Consider the following 20,566-nt stretch of genomic DNA (forward strand, 5'->3'; position numbering starts at 1 on the left):
CTTCTGGAAATACCTCTGCCAGTCAAATCTCTGAGACCTCCCACCTCTCCTGCAGGCCGGTGGGTATGCAGGGCCTGGCACTGTGACCCTGCCCTCTGTGCCCAAACTGCCTCCTGGCGGTGATTCCTGGGACAACCCAGCGCTTTTCCTGGGTCTGGATCATCCTTGGCCATATCATCGTCCCGGCGTTAATACTGTTACCTAAAAAGATGAACTCATTTAATCCACCTCCAAAGCAATATCCGGAATCATGTTCCTGTGCTACTTCTATTCCAGTACACAGTCACGTAACATTCTGATAAATGTTCACGTGTGTCACCCCTGCACCACAGTGGGAAGCATTGGCTCACGGTCTCCCTCCCGCCCCGGGGACTCTGCCTGGCCCTCTCTGCCTCCACCTGCACTGTTGGGGTGCTGGCCTTCCAGGGGGCCGCCCTGTGTCCTGCTGGGGAACAGACATTGGTAGTCTCGTTCACCCTACTGCCCAGCAAAGGGCTTGGCACATGCTTGAGAAACAGTTGTCGAATCGTTCATTGAGGTAAACCAATCTAGCAGAAGATACTGGAAGGCACAGAGCGGGCAAGTGAGGAGGCACTAGAGAGAGGCCCTGCCCAGAAATCCCGAAATCCTACATCCTCATCAGAGACGGTGGTCTCAAGCTACGCAGCCCGGGCTGAGCACCAGGGAGACCTATGCCACCCTGTCCTTGCGGGTATTCGCTCCTTTGCCACAAAAGTGGTTTGCCCTCAGCATCCTGAGGCTTCTTGCTTCTCAGACAAGGCAGATATGACCCTCAGTGTCACTTCCCTCAGGGGAGGCCTGGCCACTACCTGCATGCCAGGGACTGCAGAGCCTGCCTCCCCTCTGCTCACTGGCAGCAGCTGCCCTCCTCCTTCCCAGCAGTGCCCCCCAAGGTCCCCAGACACCTCAAAGACCCCACCTCACCTCTGCAGCCTGAATCCTCACCACTGAATGCTCCACCCCTGAAGGAGGAGCTGCTATGTACTGGACACGCGGCCCAGAGCCCCCATCAGGCCGCCAGTCACCCCGCCCCCCACCTCATCCTATCCACCTGTGACCACTGGTGCCATTACTGCCCGTCCGGCCTTAGAGCTGAGGGGACTGAGTCACAGAGGTGAAGCTGGTCCAGAGTCCACAACAGGCAAGGAGCCCAGCTTTCCTCCCAGCTTCAGGACCCAGTCCCCCTACAGCCTCAGATGACCATCCCTTCTGGGCTGCAGAGAGCAGGGCAGGGGCCGGTCCCCCAGCCTTCCTCCCAGAAGCTGCCTCAAGCTCCTCCCCACTGCAGCGGCCACATCCCACTCCAGGCCCCCAGCCTACTCAAGGGCTGTACCCAATGCTCCCTTCTAGTTCCTGCCTCCCAGGCTCTCCTCCTTCCTCCCATCTTTCTCAGCAGCAGACAAAACACATTCACCTAGATTCCAAAGTTTAAAACCAACGACAATACAAAAGAGCTTTCCCGGAGTCCTGTCTCCAGCCCCCTTACCAGAACTCAGATGAGCCTCCAGGCCCACTGCCCACCCTTCTCCACAGCGCACACCATTCTGCCCATTCCTCCCCTTTAGTAGCACATGGTGCCGGGGCCACTCTGTTCCCCCGGTCTCCCACACCCATCCCTGACCCCTGACCCCTGTCCTTCATCTCCTCTCCCAGCTCCTCCTCTTGACTTCTCATGTTGAAGTAACCAGGCCACACACCTTGGTCCTTCTGTCCTCCCTGTCTACAATGGTTCCCAGCTCTAGTATGCTGCCAGGTGCTGGCCAACCAGCTTCCTGGGGCAGAGGGGAGGGGCTGCATACGTGTAGAGACATTTAGTACATGTTTCACTCCCGCAAGAATTTGCAGCACATAATTCACAATTAACCAAGTATGCAGTAGCCTTTCCCATAAATTCCCAACAGCCAAGTGATTCTCACAAAAGGCTTTCACTGATTTTTGTTGAAACTGCATCCATAGCCAACCTATGGTTGCAACTGACAAATGAGTCTAGTTCTGACATCAAAGTTGGTTGTTACTTTGTTGACCTTAAGGAGTAAGATGGAAGTGAAGCAACGATAACATCTTAGAATCGCACTTGTTCATCCAGGAGTGACTTCTTTGCTCACTCAGATAATACCTGTCAAATACCGTGAGATATCCATTTTTATGGGCTATCTATAGACGACTCACTTTCAAGTTTAATAGGCAGTATTAACATTTCTTCCTCACTTTAAGACTAGACAATCAACACAACAATAAATCAAGCCTGGATTTGTAGCATTTCCTGATCTCATGGCGTCAGAACTCCCACATCAGATTTCCAGCCACCAGCGTGTTGTCCTGTTGGTGAGAGCTGAGAAGAGAAGCGCCGGGGTACAGTGTTACATAGTTTCCACCACCTGGATAGGACAGACAGATGTAAGTACAGCTAACTCCTGAATGACTCAGGCAATGGGGAATGGCCCCCAGTGCAGCCAAATGTCCCCGTATAAATTTTGAACCCCCCCAAATTAACTACTAATAGCCTACTGTTGATTGAAGACTTACCGATACCATAGCTGAGGAACACATACTTTGTGTTACAGGGTTTTGGGGGTTCTTTTTTTTTTAGATTTTATTTGAGAGAGAACACGAGTCGGGTAACGGGGCAGTGGGGGAAGGAGGAGTGGCTCTTAAGCAGACTCCCTGCTGAGCGCAGAGCCTGACACGGGGCTCCATCCTCTATCCTACAACTCTGAGATCATGACCTGAGCTGAAACCAAGAGCTGGATGTTTAACCCACTGAGCCGCCCCTGTGTGTTATATGAATAATACACCATATTACAATAAACTAGAGAAAACATTAAGAAAGACACAAGAGAAAATAAATATACAGTATTATGTATGTAATTAAAAAAAAACACAGTGGACCCCCGCAGTTCAAACCCACTTTTCGAGGGCCACCTATAATCTCAAGAGCACAGATTACAATGGTCAAATGTCAAGTAATTAGGAAAGAAAGAGTTTTGAGTGTTTACTGCCTTCATGTTTTTAAATTCTGAATTTACATACACTAAAACTCACTTCTGGTATATAATTCCATGGACATGCCTCATGTATAGAGTCATATAATCACCTTAATCAAGGTACAGAACGGTGCTGTCTCCCCCACAGATTCCCTGTCCTACTGCAGTGTTGTAGAAATATCCCCTTAAGTCCTAGCAAAATACCCTCAGTTTTGCCTTTTCCAGGATGTCACACAAATGGAATCGCACAGTATGCAGTCTTCGGGGTCCAGTTTCTTCTGCGTGGGGTCACCTGCTCTGCTTCCCGCCATGAGGACTGCCACCTCACATGCGCTGACCACAGTTTGTCCATCCGAGGGACATTTTGTTTCTAGGTTGTGTTTTTGTCATTGTGTTTAAACAAAGTTGACATAAGCATTTATGTACAATTTCTGTGTGAACCTAGATGTTTATTTTGGGTAAATACCAGGCAGTGAGACTGGTAGGTTATATGGGAAGTATGTAATTCAGTAAGAGGTGACCAAACTTTTCCATAGTAGCTGTAGCATTCTGCACCTACAAGGAAAACACAGGAGTCGCAGTCACTCTGCATCCTTCCCTGCATGTGATGTCATGTTTTCTGTGTGTTTCGGTGTTTTTCTTTTCTATAGCCATTTGCATAGGTAGGTCATAGTATCTTGTGGTTCTAATTTATACTTCTCTAACAACTACTGATGCTGAACATCTCTCTTCACATGCTGGTCTGTCACTTGTATATCTCCTCTGGGGGTAATGTGTTTTCAAATGTCTTGCCGATTTTTTTTTTGTTTGTTTTTTAAAGATTTCACTTATTGAGAGTGAGCAGGAGAGCACAAGCCCAGGGAGAGGCAGGGACAATAGGAGAAGTAGACTCTCCACTGAGCGGGGAGTCCAACAAGGGACTTGGGGCTCAAACCCAGGACCCCAAGATCATCATCTGAGTTGAAGGCCGACGCTTAACTGACTGAGCCACCCAGGCCCCTATGGTTGACTTTTTTCCTTGATGAGTTCTGAGGACTCTTTATATAATTAGGATACAAGGCCTTTTTCAGATATGTAATTTTTCATTTATTTTTTCCCTGTTTGTGGCTTTTTATTTTCTTAATTTCCTTCACAGAACAGGTTTTTAATTTTAATGTATTTCAATTTATTCATTTTTTGCTTTATAAATTTTGCATCTGGAGTTTTACTAGGAAACGTTAGCCTAATTCAAGGTCACAAAGATTTCATTCCTCTTTTCCTCTAAAAGTTGTGTAGTTTTCCATTTAGGTCTATGAATGATTTGTGATTAAATTTTTTTTTAAGATTTTATTTATTTATTTGACAGAGAGAGATCACAAGTAGACAGAGAGGCAGGCAGAAAGAGAGAGAAGGAAGCAGGCTCCCTGCTGAGCAGAGAGCCCGACGCGGGACTCGATCCCAGGACCCTGGGTTCATGACCCGAGCCGAAGGCAGCAGCTTAACCCACTGGGCCACCCAGGCACCCACTTCTTCCCTTTTTCAAGATTGTTTTAGCTATTCTGATTCCTTTCCATCTCCACACAAATTTTCACATCACACTCTTGAGATCAACAAAATTCCTGCTGGGATTGAATTGAATTCACAGATCAATTTTGGGGGCGGTGGCTCGTCTTCCAACCTATGAATCCATTTACAGTTGAGCTTGAACAACATGGGTTTGAATTGCACAGGTCCACTTATAGGTGGATTTTTTTTTTCCAATAAATATGTATGAGGACTGTAAATGTATTTTTTCTTCCTTGGGTTTTTCTTAATAACATTTTCTTTCCTCTCATCTATTCTAATATATTTAATAAACCACATACATGTAAATCAACTGTGTATGTCCTTGGTAAAGCTTCTTGTCAACTGTAAGCTATTAGTAGTTAAGTTTCTGAGAAGTCAAAAGTTCTGTGCAGATTCTCCACTGCACGGCGGTCAGTACACCAAACCCTCCACACTGTTCAAGGATCAAGTGTATTTAGATAATTTTTACTTCTTTCTTTAGTGTTTTAGTTTCCAGCATAACAATTCTGCAAATATTTTGTTTCATTTACACGTTTGTTGGGGTGGTATTCGTAAATAGTACTGTTTTTATTTTCATTCTTGATTTTTTAACTTACTTTTGTTTTTTAAGATTTTATTTATTTATTTGACAGACAGAGATCACAAGTAGACAGAGAGGCAGACAGAGAGAAAGAGAGGAAGCAGGCTCCCCGCCGAACAGAGAGCCCGATGTGGGGCTTGATCCCAGGACCCTGGGATCATGACCTGTGCCAAAAGCAGAGGCTTAACCCACTGAGCCAACCAGGCGCCCCTTATTTACTTTTTTTAATAAAAGATTTTATTCCTAAGTAATCTCAACACCCAAGGTGGGTCTCAAACTCACAACTCTGAGATTAAGAGTTGCATGCTCCACTGACTGGGCCAGACCGGCGCCCCAACCGAACTGTTTTTAAAATCTTTGTTTCAAATGGTTCATTGCCAGTATACAGAAATAGAATTGATTTTTGTTACCTTGTATCTTGTGATCTTGCTAAACTCACCATCAGTTCCAGATTTTTTTCTACATTCCATGGTATTTTCTACTTCAACAATCATGTCATCTGTGAATTTTTTCTTTTCAATCTGTAGGCCTATACATGTTCTGGCCTTACTGCAGTGCTCAGAACTTCTGGTACAAATATTGAAAAGGAGAGAAAAAAAGAGCAGATAGCACTGGCATTCTTGCCTTCTTTGTAATCTTGGGGAAAAACAAATCAGTCTTTGACTATGAAGTTTGATATTTGCCATAGGTTTTTATGTGGTTTCCCTTCATCAAGTTAACAAAATTCCTTTCTATCCCTAATTTGCTGAGAGTTTTTATTATGAATGGATATTGAATTTTGTCATTTTTGTTCTGTATCTATGGAGATGATCGTGTGGCTTTTTCTTCTTTAGTCTGTTAATACAGGGAATTGTGTTGAACTAGCCTTGCATTCCCAGGGTAAACCCCCTGTTACATTCAATTTGCTAATACATTCTGTTGACAAGTTCTGCACTGAGAATTTTGGTAGGGACCTTAGGAAAATCTGAAGTCCTTAACGCTGTGTGTAAGATCTCCCCTCCCCAATGATCCCTGACCTTCTGCAATGAGTTTGGAACTCATTTTCAGGAACAGACTGTAGAACTGATATTATCAGGTAGATTTGCCAGGGAAACTATCTGAGTCTAAGATTTCTTTGTGGGAAGGTTTTAAACCATGAATTCAATTTAACACATACAAGACTAAATGGTTACCTGTTTTTTCTTGAGTTTTAGTAATTTGTCCTTGTGGGAGGCTGAACAGTGGCTCCCCCAAGATTTCTCCATCCTACTTTCTGGAACCTATGAATAATTACATGGCAAAGGGGAATTAAGGTTGCTCATTGGCTGATTTTAAAATAGGGAGATGATCCTTCATTCTCTGGAGGGGCCTCAGATAATCATAGGGGCCTTAAAGTGGAAAAGGGAGGCAGGCGAGAAGCTCAGAGTAGTGTCACATGAGAAGCTGAATGGCCTTTGCTGGTTTTTGAAGATGGAGGACAGGGCCACAACCCAAGGAAATCAGGCAGTCTCTAGTTGCTGGAAAAGGCAAGGAAACAGATCCTATCCAGCACCTACAGGAAGGAATGCAGCCCTGCGGATGACTCTGGTTTTGCCCCATGGGAACAGTGTCTGACTCCTGACCTACAGAATTATAGTAGAGCAAATCTGAGTTGTTTTAAGGTGTGAAATTCGTGGTCATTTGTTACAGCAGCAGGAGTAAACTAATAGAATGAAAGACAGTATTTTCAAGGAAATGGTCCATCATTCTTCCAAGCTGTCAGTGATAATCTCTTCTTAATTCCTGAGATGGGTAATTTGTGTCTTCTTATTTCAAAGAACTACCTTTGATTTTCTCTAACGTTGCTGTCTATAGTTTCACTGGTTTCTGCCCTTATCTTTATTACTTCCTTTTCTTCTACTTTCTGTGGGTTTACAAGAAGCTCTTCTATTGCTCTTCTTTTGCTGGGTTTTTAAAAAATTACTTTTATTTTTTTAATATGTCATTGAATTATAAATTTGTGGAATTCGATTTGTCACAGCAGCTGTGGAACCAGCAGCTTGCAGGGCCTCGGACCCCTGCCTGGCACGTGCTCTCCACAGGCCGTCTCTTTCCTAGGCCACAGACAGGCCCTGGCTGCCAGTCAGCATCCCTGGCTCGAATGGCCACCTCAGTATGGATGCGGCCAAAACAGCGTCCGTAACCAGGTCCCAGTACTCCTCTGTTTTTCTGCCTTCCCACTTCCGTAGATGGCACCTCCACAGGCCCCTCTGTGCCAGCCAGCCCCAGAGCGAGACTGCATCCAGCCCTGACCCCTCTCCTCTCAGCCACAGGCCATCACTGAGCGCATCCTCTCAGCTCTGCCTTTAGAACACATCTGGGTCTGAGCACTTTGTACAGCCTTCGCCCTAATCACCTGGGTTTAAACCACATCAACTCCCACCCAGCTGTGCACGGACACGACGCTGGGACCCTGCCACTGTCCCCGCCCGTGCTGTCTGTTCTCACCATGCACTAAGAGCGCTCCTGCTGAAGTGTCAGTCTCATTAGGTCTCTCCTCAGCCCGCAGCTCTCTAGCAGCACCACTGCCAAGAGAGACCTCAAGTCCTGGCCCGGGCTCACTCCTCTCACCGTGCTGAGACCCTCGCTCTTCAGACACCTGCCTTTCCCATCTCTCCAGCCTACAAAGCACCACCCAGACACCCACAGGGTTCATGGTTTTGCCTCCTTCTGTTCACAATGCATCTCCTCAAAGAAGCCTTCCCTGACCACTGGGTCCAAAAAGGGAGCCCCTAACACTCTCTCCCCTTGTACTGCATTTTCCTTGGCATTTGCTGCTTGAATGCTATGGAATGCGATTTTTCTCAGCATTCACCTACTTGTCCTGGTCTGCCCCTCCCGCCACTGTTCTTCTGACCACCTCCTGCCCTAGAATAGGACCTGGTAGAAGCAACTGTACTAAATCAAGATGAAAGAATAAGCAAACGACTTAGCAGCAGCCAGGAGAGTGCCTGCAAGTCAGCCCTCACTTCCCCCTCCATCAGGATGAGGGCACACTCCTTAGCAAGGCTGATGAGGTGCTGGACAAAGTGGTCCCCTCGACCCCTATGGCTCCATGTGGCCACTTGGCCGCTCACCCCACCACTTCTTCCAGCTCTACTAAACACGTGGGTCCTCCAACAGACCACTCTCCCTCAACACAGGTCTTCCTCTATCTTCTTGGGCTTGGAACACTTTCGCTGCCTCAGCTGGCTTATTCTCCACATGTCCTTCAGGTCTCAGCTTGGCTATCACTGGCCTCCTCAGAGTACATGTGGTATCACATGTACTCCTCAGAGTACATGTGATACCACTGCTGCCTCCCCCACCAGACTGTGAGCTCCCTGACAGCAGGGCTTGTGACTGACCAACCTCGGGACCCTGGAACCTACCTGAATGAAAGAATAAATGAATAAGTGAATTAATGAAAACCAAGTCTGCTGAGGGCTGGGGTGAGGACAGTAGATGACCACCCCACTCCCCATCCCTGTCATCCTCCCAGAGAGGGCCTCATTCAGCCCTGCTGAGGAGCAGGGAAGCAATAACCATCCAGGGCCTAGAGGGTGTCATCCAGTCAGAGCTCTCTGTCCTGTTCCTGCCATAAGGCTCCAGTACATTTCAGGGGTGGGAGAAGATAAGAGTAGGGTCTAGGCCTTGGCAAAAGTCACATCACCCTGAGTTCTGGTGGCTACAGCCCCCATTACCACTTTCTGCCTAACTCTGAGCCCAGGTCCTACTTCTTGGCCACAGGTTCCAGGATGGCATCCAAAGGAGGACAGAGAAAGTCCTCTTTTTGCTTGCAGACAGTCAGCGATAAACTGGATGATGGAATCAGAAGCCACAGCCAAGAAGCCTGGGCCTGAGCCCAAGCCCTGGGTCACACTGCTGCCTCCATCCAGGAGGTTCTGCTTCAAGATCCAGAAAGTCAGAGGCCAGTAAGAGTACAGACTGAACTTCACCCTTCGCTAGGTCTTGTCTTTGTGGATGTGGAGTGGAGAACAAGGTAGCAGCAGTCACCACCCAGCCTATGTGCTCAGCACCGCTGCCCCCAGATGCTCCTTCAGTCCCACTGACACTCCCCTGCCTCTACTCCTCACAAAGAGCTCATGGTCCAAAGTCTCCTTTTAGGTTCTTTTTTTTTTTTAATGATTTATTTGAGAGAGCGAGAGAGCACGAGCAGGGGGAGGGTCAAGGAGAGAGGGAGAGAGAGAAGCAGGCTCCCAGCTGAGCAGGGAGCCCAACATGGCGCTCGATCCCACAACCCCGGGATCAGGACCTGAGCCGAAAGCAGACGTTCAACCAGCAGGGCCCCCTCAGACACCACCCTGCTTTATAGTTAAATGCTATATTTTGCAGCATGCCTGAGGGTGGAGGGATACTGGGGTCCTCAACTAAGCCTCCACTCATGTTAGTCCTTCCATGGGGACCCCTTCCCACAACCCAGATCAGATCCTGGTGGTCAAAGAGGTCTCAAGGACCCCATCCCCAGCTGCTACTGTCCCAGGCCAACAAAAGGCCCCAGTCCACAACTCAGCAGGGTCTCGCCAGCCCTCACTCAAAGGCACAATTGCTCCCACAACCTCAGCTCTCAGCTCTGCCAGGCTGAGGCCCATATTGAACTTCTCCCCAGCCCTGAGCCCTCCTCATTCCTAGCATGTGCAGGACAGTGTCCTCCTACCGCCCTCCTCTCTCAAATTCACTCAGTCTGCTGACACCATCTTTAAAGGGATTTTTGACCTTGGTCCTAGCCAGGCCCAGGACCTCCTTTCTGAACCCAGCCCTGCTTGACCACAGAACAGCTGTTCTGCCATCCATCGTGGTCTTCCTGCCCCTGCCTGCCTATCAAATTCAACACTATCACCCTCTGAGCCACATATGCAAGCCTTCTGCAACATGCTGGAACCAAATCCTAGCTCTGCCAGTCAAAAGCTGTGTGACCTCACACGACCATGCAGCCTCTCTGAGCCATGATTTCCTCATCTGTAAAACACAATTAGAAGGCGATTTAAAAGTTTTAAAGGCAACAAGGCAGAAAATATCCAATACGCGATAGATTTTGGGTCTGATCCCCATGACGCCTGAACCATGAGCCTTCCAACGGGCAAAACAGACTGCTGCTTCTCTCCTGCCCTCCTGGGAGGGTTGTGTGCAGGTGACCACTCTCTTGTGAGCTTCCTGTGTGTTGGGGCACGAGGTGGGCAGAAGGTGGGAGGCCAAACAAAAGGACTGCAAGATAGGAAGCTGCCCATTACCTTATGTTTGTCTGGGCCTTGGTTTCCCCACGAGCTCTGTGAAACCGAGATTTCTACATGTCAGGCCAGGATGGGGGAGATTTCTACACAGAGGCCAGGAGGGGCTGCCTAAGCAGCAGGAGTGAGGCTGTGATGCACTGGGAAAGGCTCAAAAACAAACGCACCAGAATCCAAATCAGGAAAGCCCAGGGCCGGAGTTGCCGTGGCAACCTGCAGCAGGCTCCCAGCCTGGCACTCAGCCTCTGTGGGGTGGGGGCCGGGACTTGCCAGGCTCGGCTGCCCCCGCCTCCGAGGCCTCCTCCGCAGTGTACCTCGGCTGATACAGGGGAGGGGCGAGGGCACAGAGACGCACCTCTGCCCTGTCAGGTGGGCCAGGCAGGCCTGGGCTCCTACTTCCAGTTTTAGGGAGCTCACTCCTCTCCAAGAGCGAGGCCCACACCCAAGCCCTCCAGAGTGCCGCAAGTCACCCCCAATCCTTCCAGCACCCTGGTCCCAGTGCCGATCGCTCCAGCCCAACCCATAAGCTGCCAGGGCTGACAGAGTACCACTGCCATGGGCCTCAAAGCTATTTCCATGCACAAGGGGCAGTGAGATGACCCCCCCACCCCAGCACCAACCTGCCATCAGAGCAAGGTGGGGGAAGGAACAAGCACAGGTGCCCTGCTGCAGTGCTTTTTGCAGGTTTGCTCGCACTTAATGGCATCCCCTCTGACAGTTGAGAAAATAGGCCCACAAAAAGGTAAATGACTTGCCAAGGTCACAGAGCTCCTGGGTGGGGAAGAGCAAGGTCCCAGCCAGGGCTTTCCAACTCCTGAGCCCAGACCCTTCCCATAGGGCCTATTACTGGATGCCCCAGGCCGACCATCCACCGTGTCATCAGGGGCCTCTGGGGTGCCTATCTACCCAGTGACCTGGGGGCTCCTAGACAGTCCCTCAACCACAGGACTGTGTCCGGTCTGCAGAGACACACAACAGACAATGGCCCTCATGCCTCCATTTAATGGTCAAGCCGGCACTGCCCAGATGATGCCCTGGCCCCAGTAGGGAAGTCCTCCCCCCTGGCTACTGTCCCCTGAGGAGCCCACCCAAGCTGGTGTCCGTCAGCCTCACTAATGTCCCAGTCCAGTCCCAGTGGCAGGGAGCTGCCTCATCTCAGTTCCTTCAGCAAGCTGTTGATGGAGCCCAGCAGTTCCCGGAAGTAGCTCTCATCCTCGCCGTCCTGGAGCTCCAGGGCGGCCAGAGCCTGGTACTCAGCCTGCAGGCTGACCAGCGTCCTGTTGAGCTGGGGGTCCTGGTAGTAGCGGTCCCGGCAGGTGGCCAGGAGGGCGCCCAGCGTCTGCAGCACCTTTTCTCGGGCATCATGCTCAGGGAGGGCCAGGAGGTGTGCGATGATCTCGCACCAGCCCTGCTCCCGCAGGCCTGGCAGGAGGGGCACCTGGCGGTACTGCTGCAGCTTCTCTGGGGACGTCTCCTGGGTCAGCTCGGCCTCCTCCTCAGCAAACTTCTGCTGTCCGCATGGCCAGGCACCCGGGACGGGGTTGGGGGAGAGAACACACAGAGAGCAGTCATGGGAAAGCATGTGGCTCATCATCCGTCCACCCGCTCTTCCTTCTGGGCCTCAAAGGCCCAACATGGGAGAGGGCCAGCTGGATTCACAGCTTCAATCAGGTTCCCCCACCCATCCACCCATAGGTCCATCTGTCTGTCCCTCCATCCATTCATCAAAAACAACTGTGCAGTATGCCGGAGAAACCTAGACGGAGACATGGTCCCTGCCCTTGAGGAGCTCAGGGTCTAGCAGGAGAAGAGAAATTAACGGAGTAATCCCTGAGGAGCACAATGACTGCAATTCAGCAGTGCCCGGTGGATGCCAGCAGTCTGGGTTTGAATTCTTGCTCCGCCACTGACAGCCGAACAGCCTTGGACGGGCCCGGCATCATCTCTTATGTGATGATGTGCCCCCTTCAGGACCACACACGGCCAGTGCCCAGCACACAGCACACCTAGCAATGGGTGCTCAGCTCTCAAGTTGAGTCACACCATCTACACCTCCGTCCGTGGCAGTGGCAGCCTCACCTCCACACGATTCACTCACTCAGAGGACAGAGGGCACAGCCAAGAGAACAGGATGGCACTTCCCTGAGTTTGGAGGGCTATGTGGGAGTTGTCCAAGTGGACAAGGGTGGAGGGTCCACACACGGGCGGGTCACAACAGTAGGCTGAGGCCCCCTTCCTGTGTGTAGAATGTGAGGCTGTTCTGGCCCAGGGGGCGTGAGGGTCTGGCTGAGTCCCGGCTGTGTGTGGCCTTTATGCCAAGGGCCTGGGGAGTTGAGACAAGTTTGGGCAGAAAGTCACAAGCTTGGCCAGTGGCTCTAAAGTACAGAAACCCAGCCCCGCCAGCACAATACAGTGGGAGCCATGCCTGCCAGGCTACAGGGGTAGGACACACCTGAAATGTGAGTGACCAGCTTCTCTCGAATGTCAGAGGTGGAGGATGAGCAGGGAGAGGGTGGAGACATGCGCTACTGGCTGTACTAAGTGTACCTACAAGATGGAAGAGGAAGCTCTGCCCTTATTCCAGGGGAGAACAAGGTATGCCAAGGACAGGGAAGACAAGAGGAAAGCCCAGGCAAAGAGCAGGGACCACAGAGCACCACCGGATGGCCTTGAGGTCCATTGGGGCTGGTGGAGGAAGCAGGGAGGGGCAGGGATCAGCATCCTGGCCCAGAAAAGGATGAGAGGGCTCTGACAGTCCTTTCCTAAGCTACCCCACATACCCCAGCTGCACCTGGAACATTCAAGGCCCCACCGCCCTTGGTCTCTGCCCCACGTCCACTGCCGCTCACAGCACCTGTCAGCCCCCTGCCTCCCACTCACGACCACCTCCAGCCAGCTGACAGTAGACTTGTCCAGCCCTACACCCTGTACAACTGAGCATTTCTGATGTTCATAACTAAATCCCTTCCCAAGGACTTAAAGGCCCTGCAGGGTCCACCCCAACCTGTGCAGGGCCTCATCCCCACATACGCCCTAACTCATGCACCTGTCACACAAACTGTCCCCCAGAGCCCTTAAGGTGCAGCTAGGAGGTGCACTCCCACCTAACTCCAACTCCCTGACTAACTCACCCCTCAGATCTCACTGCCTCCCCTGACTTGCCCAAACAGGTCAGAGTCCCCCAACAGCAGGCCTCTGCAGCCCACATGCTCCAGGTGCTACTGTCAATAAAGTCTGCCCCAAAGCACCAGGAGGACAGGGACCGTGAGAGGTGGGCGCACTCCCCACGGGAATTCTGCCAAGCAGCTGCCCCCTTCCCACAACACCCTCAAGCCGTGGGGCACCTCCAACGGCAACCTGACACGCTGCCATCTCACGCAGCTCCAGACCCAGACCCAGGGTTAATTGGTTTTCATTCTTTCCGGGGAACTACAAGAAAAGAGAAGCCCCAGCTGCCTCAAACACAGTTCGGCTGACACCTGTCCTACGCTCACCGGCGGCAGAAACTCCTCCACTGTCCTCCCCGCCTGCAGAGGGACAGCTAGCCCAGTACTTTCCACAGAGAAACACCAGTGTTCTCAGCACCCCAAGCCTCAAGGTGAGCCCTGAGGGCTGGCTGACTTGGGCAGCTCTCTGGGGACATGCCAATGCCATGGTGCCTGCCATGCCAGGACTAGGGGTGGCAAAGAGATACCGAATTCAGCAGAGGGAAGAGGTCAGTTTCTCCCGGGAAACGCCAAGCCAACACACAGGTCTTTCTCCAGGCTTGCTGGCCTGTTGCCAGGAAGTCAACTGTGCCCAGGCCTTATTAATTGGATGTGAGCACCACATGGCTGCCTGCTGTTCTGGGTTTCTGCAGCTTGGAGAGAGAGAAAGAACGAGAAAGAAGGGAAAGAGAGAGAGGGGGAGAAAAAGAGGGAGAGAGGGGGAGAGCAGGAGAGAATGAAGGACAAGCCAGGCCTGGAGACACAGGGAGCACCAGAGAGTCCACGCACTCACAACAGCAACTTCCAGACACTCCCACCCTCAATGTGAGGCAGGAGCAGGGAGGCAGGCCTGGGCCTCTCCTCCTCCGAGACTCTGCGGTGGCTCTGGGGCTGCCCAGCCTGCTCCAGTTGGCTGTTCTAGGGAAAGCGTGGCCAGAAAGCGAGCTGAGATCTCTGCTATTGCACTCTGCAGCCGCTGCATTCAGAATCCAGGCCCGGCTGGCTGCACTCTGTTCTTAATTAAGACACTTTTCAGGCTCACAAAGACCAAAGTGGGTTGGACACCAAGTCTCCTGCCAGGTGGCAACAACAGGGTCCCTGAGCCCCTCGAGGGTGGCCAAGCCCTTGCCCAGGGTCAAAGCTCCCAGAGGAGGAACCTGCATGTTTCTAGAATCTAAAGATCAAAATCTAAAAATCTAAACTTAAAAATCCAAAGATCCCATTTCTAGAATCTAAAGATTCAGCCTCTTTCCAGGCTCTGGCTAATTGTCGTTCTGGCTGCTTCGAGGGCTCCCCGACACAGCTGCTCCATCCTCCTTGCTTCCTATTGCACCACCCTAGGCTTTAACCAAATGACCTGTCATTCCATGAAGGGCCGATCCTGGCCATTTCTGGCACACCCTCATCCCTGGCACCCCGGCCCCTTCCCCCCTCCTCACCAGCCCTCAGGTTTCAGTTTAGCTGTCACATCCCATGGGACACCCTCCCTCAGAAATTCTGGGTTCAGGATCCCAAGGAGGGGCCTCCACAGCCTCTAGGTCTACCCAGCACAGTCTGGCACGTTTTCTCCGAATCACTGTTAGGAGGATGGAAGGTAGCATGGAAGAGGCCAGGGCCAAAAGGCTAGAAGCAAAACAAAGCAAAGTGACCCGGAGGCACCCCAGGTCTGGGCACTCACCTTTTCAGTGACCAGGTCATAAAGCAGAGTGACCACACGCACAGCCAGCATCTCTGTACCCTTTGCCTGCACCAGGCTCCGCAGCACCTGCAGGCCCCCCAGTTTCAGGAACTGCTGCTGGGCATAGGGGAAGTGTCGCAGTAGGGAGCACAGCGCAAACAGGACCTGCAGAGGGTGATGGGCCACATGCTGCTCAGCCTGTTCCAGGGCCCAGTAAACGCAGCCAGAAGTGCCCCGACGACCCCAGCCCAGCCTCCATTCTTTTCGTCCCTCTCAGGTCCAGCTATACCCCAGAACACAGTTTGGTGAAAGCTGGAAGAGGGGTGAGACACCTTTAACATCGCCCCCTAGGCAGAGAGACCACAACACAAGAAGCCAGAGAGTGGTATCCCAGACTATGATGGGAGCTGAACTGAGGCCTCCAGATGCCTCAGCAAGCTGTCATGCTGCTTGAGGTGAGTGGGACCTCTCCCCCTATGCCACCCAGTGGATGGGTGAGCACTCAGGTCCCCAAGGGTGACACGCACAGCCAAAAAAGGGACCCTTGTCTCTCAGGCTCTGCGGATGTGCTAGGGGCTGGGCAGCAGGGAGGGAGCAGATACATACCTTCTTCTTTGCAGGGAGAGGCTGTTCCGTAGCCAGGATGACCAGCAGCTTCTGTAGGGCTCCCCCCTCAATGGCCTCTACTTGAACCTTTGGGTTGCTGGAGGGAAAGTACAGGGCAGCATGACACAATACCTCCTCACCAAGCTGGGGACACATCACTGTGCACAGCCCAGGGATCTTGGTGGTTTGGGGGTGATAATGTACCAGCCATCCCTTGGGGAAAACTAAGATGCCCAAAGGAGCATTCCCCCTTGGGACAAGCTAGAACTTAGCTGGCTGAATAGGTGAATGACTATACATCGACCTGGGTACCAAAGCCTATGGCCAAAATCACAGACCAACGGCTCCCACAACATCCTACTACCCAGCAAACATTGGGCTGGAGTGATCTGGGAAGGGAAATCACCTACACCCCTTTAAGATCTCCCGATGCTAAAGGTGCTACTCAGTGTCCCTTCCACGAAAGCCTTCCTTCACAGTCCCCAGGCCTACATTGGGTCTTCCTCCCTCCATCACCCCAAGCAATCATACACTGGGGGCAGTTACTGACAGGTCTGTTCTCTGATTATGAGCTCCTCTTGGCCATGTGCTGGGACCCACTCCTCTTTTCTCTTCTGGCTGGAGTACATAGACAACATATAGTCAATGTTTGTGGGGGAAAAAGACCGCAAGAACGAATGAGAGCCAGGGAGCCTCTGAACCTGAGCAGAGCCTAAAACAAGACCAACCCAGATGCCTCCCCACTGTGAGAGTAGCTGCTGGGATTGCCCCCATGTTATCAGTACTCAGCATATAGCCTCTGTTATGGGGCCCAGGAAAAGAGGGCCAGAATGAATCAACATGTGTGCACAACCAGGACTAAACCAACCCACACACAGCAACACTGTAACACTCAAAACCCAGAGCTGCCTCTCCAGCTCCTCTCCCCATTCTGGGCTGGCAAAAGAGCAAGGAGGTTCAAACATTCAGGCATAACTCTCCTGGAAGAAAGCATAGGGGCCCTGCCAGTGAGGCCTCCACAGGGCAGGGTGCCCGGGAGGAGATAAGACTGGGAACCTCTTGCTTTCCAAGATCAAATTAGTGATCAGTTAGGGAGAAGTGTCAAGTACAGGGACCTGGGTGGTTAGGCATTCGAGGGAGGTCAAGGCTCCCTTGCCAGACACTTAGGAGGCCTCAGAGAAGAAATGTGGCAGGCTCCTAAAACCCTGAGGCCAGAAGGAAGAGGAGAGGCCAGACCAGAGGTCACAGAGTGGCTGCCACACTTGCATAGACAGCCCACAAAGGGCACTGAGTCTCTTCTTGGCTCTGGCTCCTTCACCTAAGCCAGGCCACCAGCTCCCTGGAGACTGAAAGAGCACCTGTTCCTCTTAACCCCCAACTTTGGCAAGGGTCCCTTGTGATCCTGCAGAGTGAGGCAGGGTCTGAGACCCAGAGGAAATGGGAGGCAGGTGACAAGAGTGCACACTACTGCTTGAAAGAGAGAGCCTGCCACATGGCAGGCGCCCCATGAAAGCAGGCCCAGTGGCATGGTGATGGGGCCTGATCCTACCAGGCACCAGCTTCAAGTTTCAAAGAAGACTCAGCACACTGAGCCAGTTTCCCTGCTCTAAATGGGAGGTGCGTGGGTCCCTCTGCATCGTCTCAGCCAGAAAGGATGTGCAGGGTGGGTGCCAGCCTGTCCCATGGCAACCCCACCAGTGTGTCTCAGGCGCAGCCTGGAGATGGGCCAGGGTCTCTGGGGAAGGGAAGCTGACAGCTCCTCTCCAGACAAGCAGGTGGGCACTAATGCAGGAGGGCTGTGGAGCTGAGCCTCTCCCCTGCCCACTGTTCCCCCTAACTTGAGAAAGGCAGCTGCTTCATCAAAGCGTGAGCTAATTAGAATTGCCTCTGCCATCATGTGCCTGAGGAATGCTCACCCGCAACAGGCAGGGTCTTTTCTAGGAAAAGACGACCATGTTGAGAAATTCACACAGACGTCAAAAGCTGCCTCCCAAGGAAGGGGGGCTGTGAGACCCAACATCACATCAGCCTCATAGGAAGCACCATCGCTCACGGGCCCACACGGTGGCAGGGGCAAGGTCCTCCAAAGACAGCACATGGAGCTGAGAACAAGACCTAGAGATGAGAGAATCACCTGCCAGGTGCCTTAGGAAAGCCACTTGAGCATGCTGGGTACCGGGACCCACCTGGACACCACCCAGAGGAGTAGCCCTGTCACAATGCAAGGCAGTGTTAGGAGGGAGGAGAACCGTGCTCACCCATGTCTTGCTTGTTAGGAGGGGAGAGAAGGCTCAAACCCCTAAGGGAACCAAAGCACCAACAAGAAACAAAGTACCAGGGCCTTAAGGGGAGGGCACGTACCATCTAGGCAAATCCCCATGGCTTCCCGGGTGCTTCTTTTCCACGGGAGCCCTGATGTAAGTGACAGAGGGTCAGACAGCAGTCTGTCTTAGGAATGATGTACGGGCAGCCCCACATACAGGACAGGTCTTTGGGGAAGCTCAGCCAGCCCTCTGCCACTGAACAAGCCAGGATCCACACACAGGACAGAGACCATCCACCAGATTTTACTTAGAAGTTACAGAGGGAATGAATGATATTAACATGAGGCCAGACCAAGTTGCTCTGAACCTAAGGCTGGGGGCGGGCAGAGGGTCCGGAGGAAAAACAGGAAGGTCTGGGCTGGAAGATCCAGGAGGTCTGCACTGGAGAAGAGACACTGCAGGAGGCTGAAGAAGACAGCTTGTAGACAGGAGGAAGGGCAGGTGCTCAGGAAACAGCATGATTGTGTGTGGAGAGGTGAGACCATTGAATGAATAGCTACCCTGGAAAGTCATGGAAATGGGGCCAAGAGGTGCAGCTGACAAAAAGGTGCAGGTCAGGAGGCCAAGCTACCGACAGCACTGAAGTCTGCTGGCTGGGACCTAGGAAGGGTGATGCAGGACCCAGACCTCATCCAGCAAGCAGAATCTGCTCCTGCTCCTCCTTCCACAGCAAATACCAAATCCTAAGTAAAATGAAAAGTTGGTGACGAGCAGACACCAGAGAGGGCCCAGTTGCCCTGGGGACAAGAGATGAGATGGTAGAACACTCTGAACCAGACACAACTTAGCACTCCCAGGTCAGGTTGGCTGTGGCTATGCAGTGTGCACCTGTATCTGCCCAGCATCCCTCTGTCCCGCCTCCCAGTAGTGATACCCCTGCCTCCCTTCCTCTGAGACACTGCTCCCTCTCCCACTCCTTATGGTCCTGATGGGGTACTTATGGCAACTCCCGAAACCACGGGGAAGGGCTTGTGGATTGGGTGCTGGTCCATGATAGCCTGCCACCACCATGGCCTCTGTGGGTCACCCAGGACTGGGCAACCAGAGCCCTGGGTCTATAATGGAGTCACGACCAAAAGAAGTCCTCTTCTCCATAAGATAGGTTGCTAGAAGCCAGGAGCACCTAGGGTCATGACAACAGTGGCCGGGTCCCACCCCATCCCTAAGGAGAGAAACTCATTAAGGTAGAACAAAATAGAAGTCACACAGAAAGAAACCAAAGGGAAAAAGTGAAAGCCTGATACTTTGTCACTTACTGAAATCACTTTCATAAGGCAATAAATCTACTTTTTTTTTTTTTAAAGATTTTATTTATTTATTTGACAGAGAGAAATCACAAGTAGATGGAGAGGCAGGCAGAGAGAGAGAGAGGGAAGCAGGCTCTCCGCTGAGCAGAGAGCCCGATGCGGGACTCGATCCCAGGACTCTGAGATCATGACCTGAGCCGAAGGCAGCGGCTTAACCCACTGAGCCACCCAGGCGCCCCAATAAATCTACTTTTTCACCTGCAGCCAAGTCCTAAAGAACCTGGGTGAGGAGAGCAGGACCATCAGCTAAACATGGGCCTGTGGCCAAGTGTGGTCTCAATAGCCCTGGGCCTTTTCTCCTAACTTAAATGAAGGTATGGTGCCCATGTAACTGTGGGCCCTACTCCCGAGTTGAGGGGCACCATGCATGCGTCAGGGGTTCTGTACAATACCTTCTGTAAACAGTCTTTTAGTCCTGCCCAATCAAGGGGCTAAGGAACACAGCAGAGGTGTGTTCTTCCAATGAAGGTAGAGTTTCCAAATGACACTCAGTCCAGCCAGGCGGGAATAGGTAAGCTGGGCATTCAGGCAATCCACTGTGGAGGGGCAGGTACCAACATGCTCTCAGAACCTCTCCCTCCCCTGGCAGCTTAGCCTTGGGCTCTGAATGTTCATTACTCTGTGCTTTGGGGGATGAAATGCCCCAGAAAGCTGAGTGAGTTTAGGGGATGTACAAGGGCCAGTGCCTGGAGGACATTTGGTGGGAATCCTATGAACAAGGGTTGATGACCTTGGGCAAGTCCCTTCATTTCTGTTTCCTTACCTATGAGGCAGAACTAATACTACCTTGTGTTAAAGATACAACAGGTATCGAGTGCCAAAATGCAGCCAATGCAATGTGATGGAAACATTACAATTACGGTGGGTTTGCTACAAAGAGCCCAGACCATATCCTCGAGAACACAGCTGTCCTGGGAACACAGATGTCCAGGGCACATATATGCTGGCTTCATCTCCCTCCCAGGCTACAGGCTCAGGATGGGAGCTGTGGCCCATGCAGGGGGCGGGGCGGAAAGGTGTGGAGCCTGACAGCTGGGGATTTGAGTGCGTTAAAAGGGCAGGGGCCTGG

The 20,566-nt window shown here is 51.8% G+C and overlaps 1 protein-coding gene across 12 annotated transcripts in view; it reads right to left on the bottom strand.

Moving 5' to 3' along the window:
• Nucleotides 1-11,358: 11,358 nt before the first annotated feature.
• SIL1 (SIL1 nucleotide exchange factor) overlaps nt 11,359-20,566 on the bottom strand; it is a 218,465-nt gene continuing 209,257 nt past the window's right edge. For 9 of the 12 annotated variants that reach the window (XM_059174707.1, XM_059174704.1, XM_059174708.1 and 6 more), the window contains 3 exons: nt 15,867-15,963; nt 15,261-15,425; nt 11,359-11,886 (listed from right to left, as the gene is read on the bottom strand). In XM_059174707.1, coding sequence (XP_059030690.1) covers nt 11,527-11,886; nt 15,261-15,425; nt 15,867-15,963 — 622 coding nt within the window. In that variant the 3' untranslated portion in view covers nt 11,359-11,526. Of the gene's footprint in view, nt 11,887-11,914; nt 12,700-15,260; nt 15,426-15,866; nt 15,964-20,566 lie in introns of those variants that run through there. The other 3 variants (XM_059174698.1, XM_059174702.1, XM_059174709.1) reach the window with 2 other exon arrangements.

This window comes from Mustela lutreola, chromosome 5 (assembly GCF_030435805.1).
Source record: "Mustela lutreola isolate mMusLut2 chromosome 5, mMusLut2.pri, whole genome shotgun sequence".
Taxonomy (NCBI): Eukaryota; Metazoa; Chordata; class Mammalia; order Carnivora; family Mustelidae; genus Mustela; species Mustela lutreola.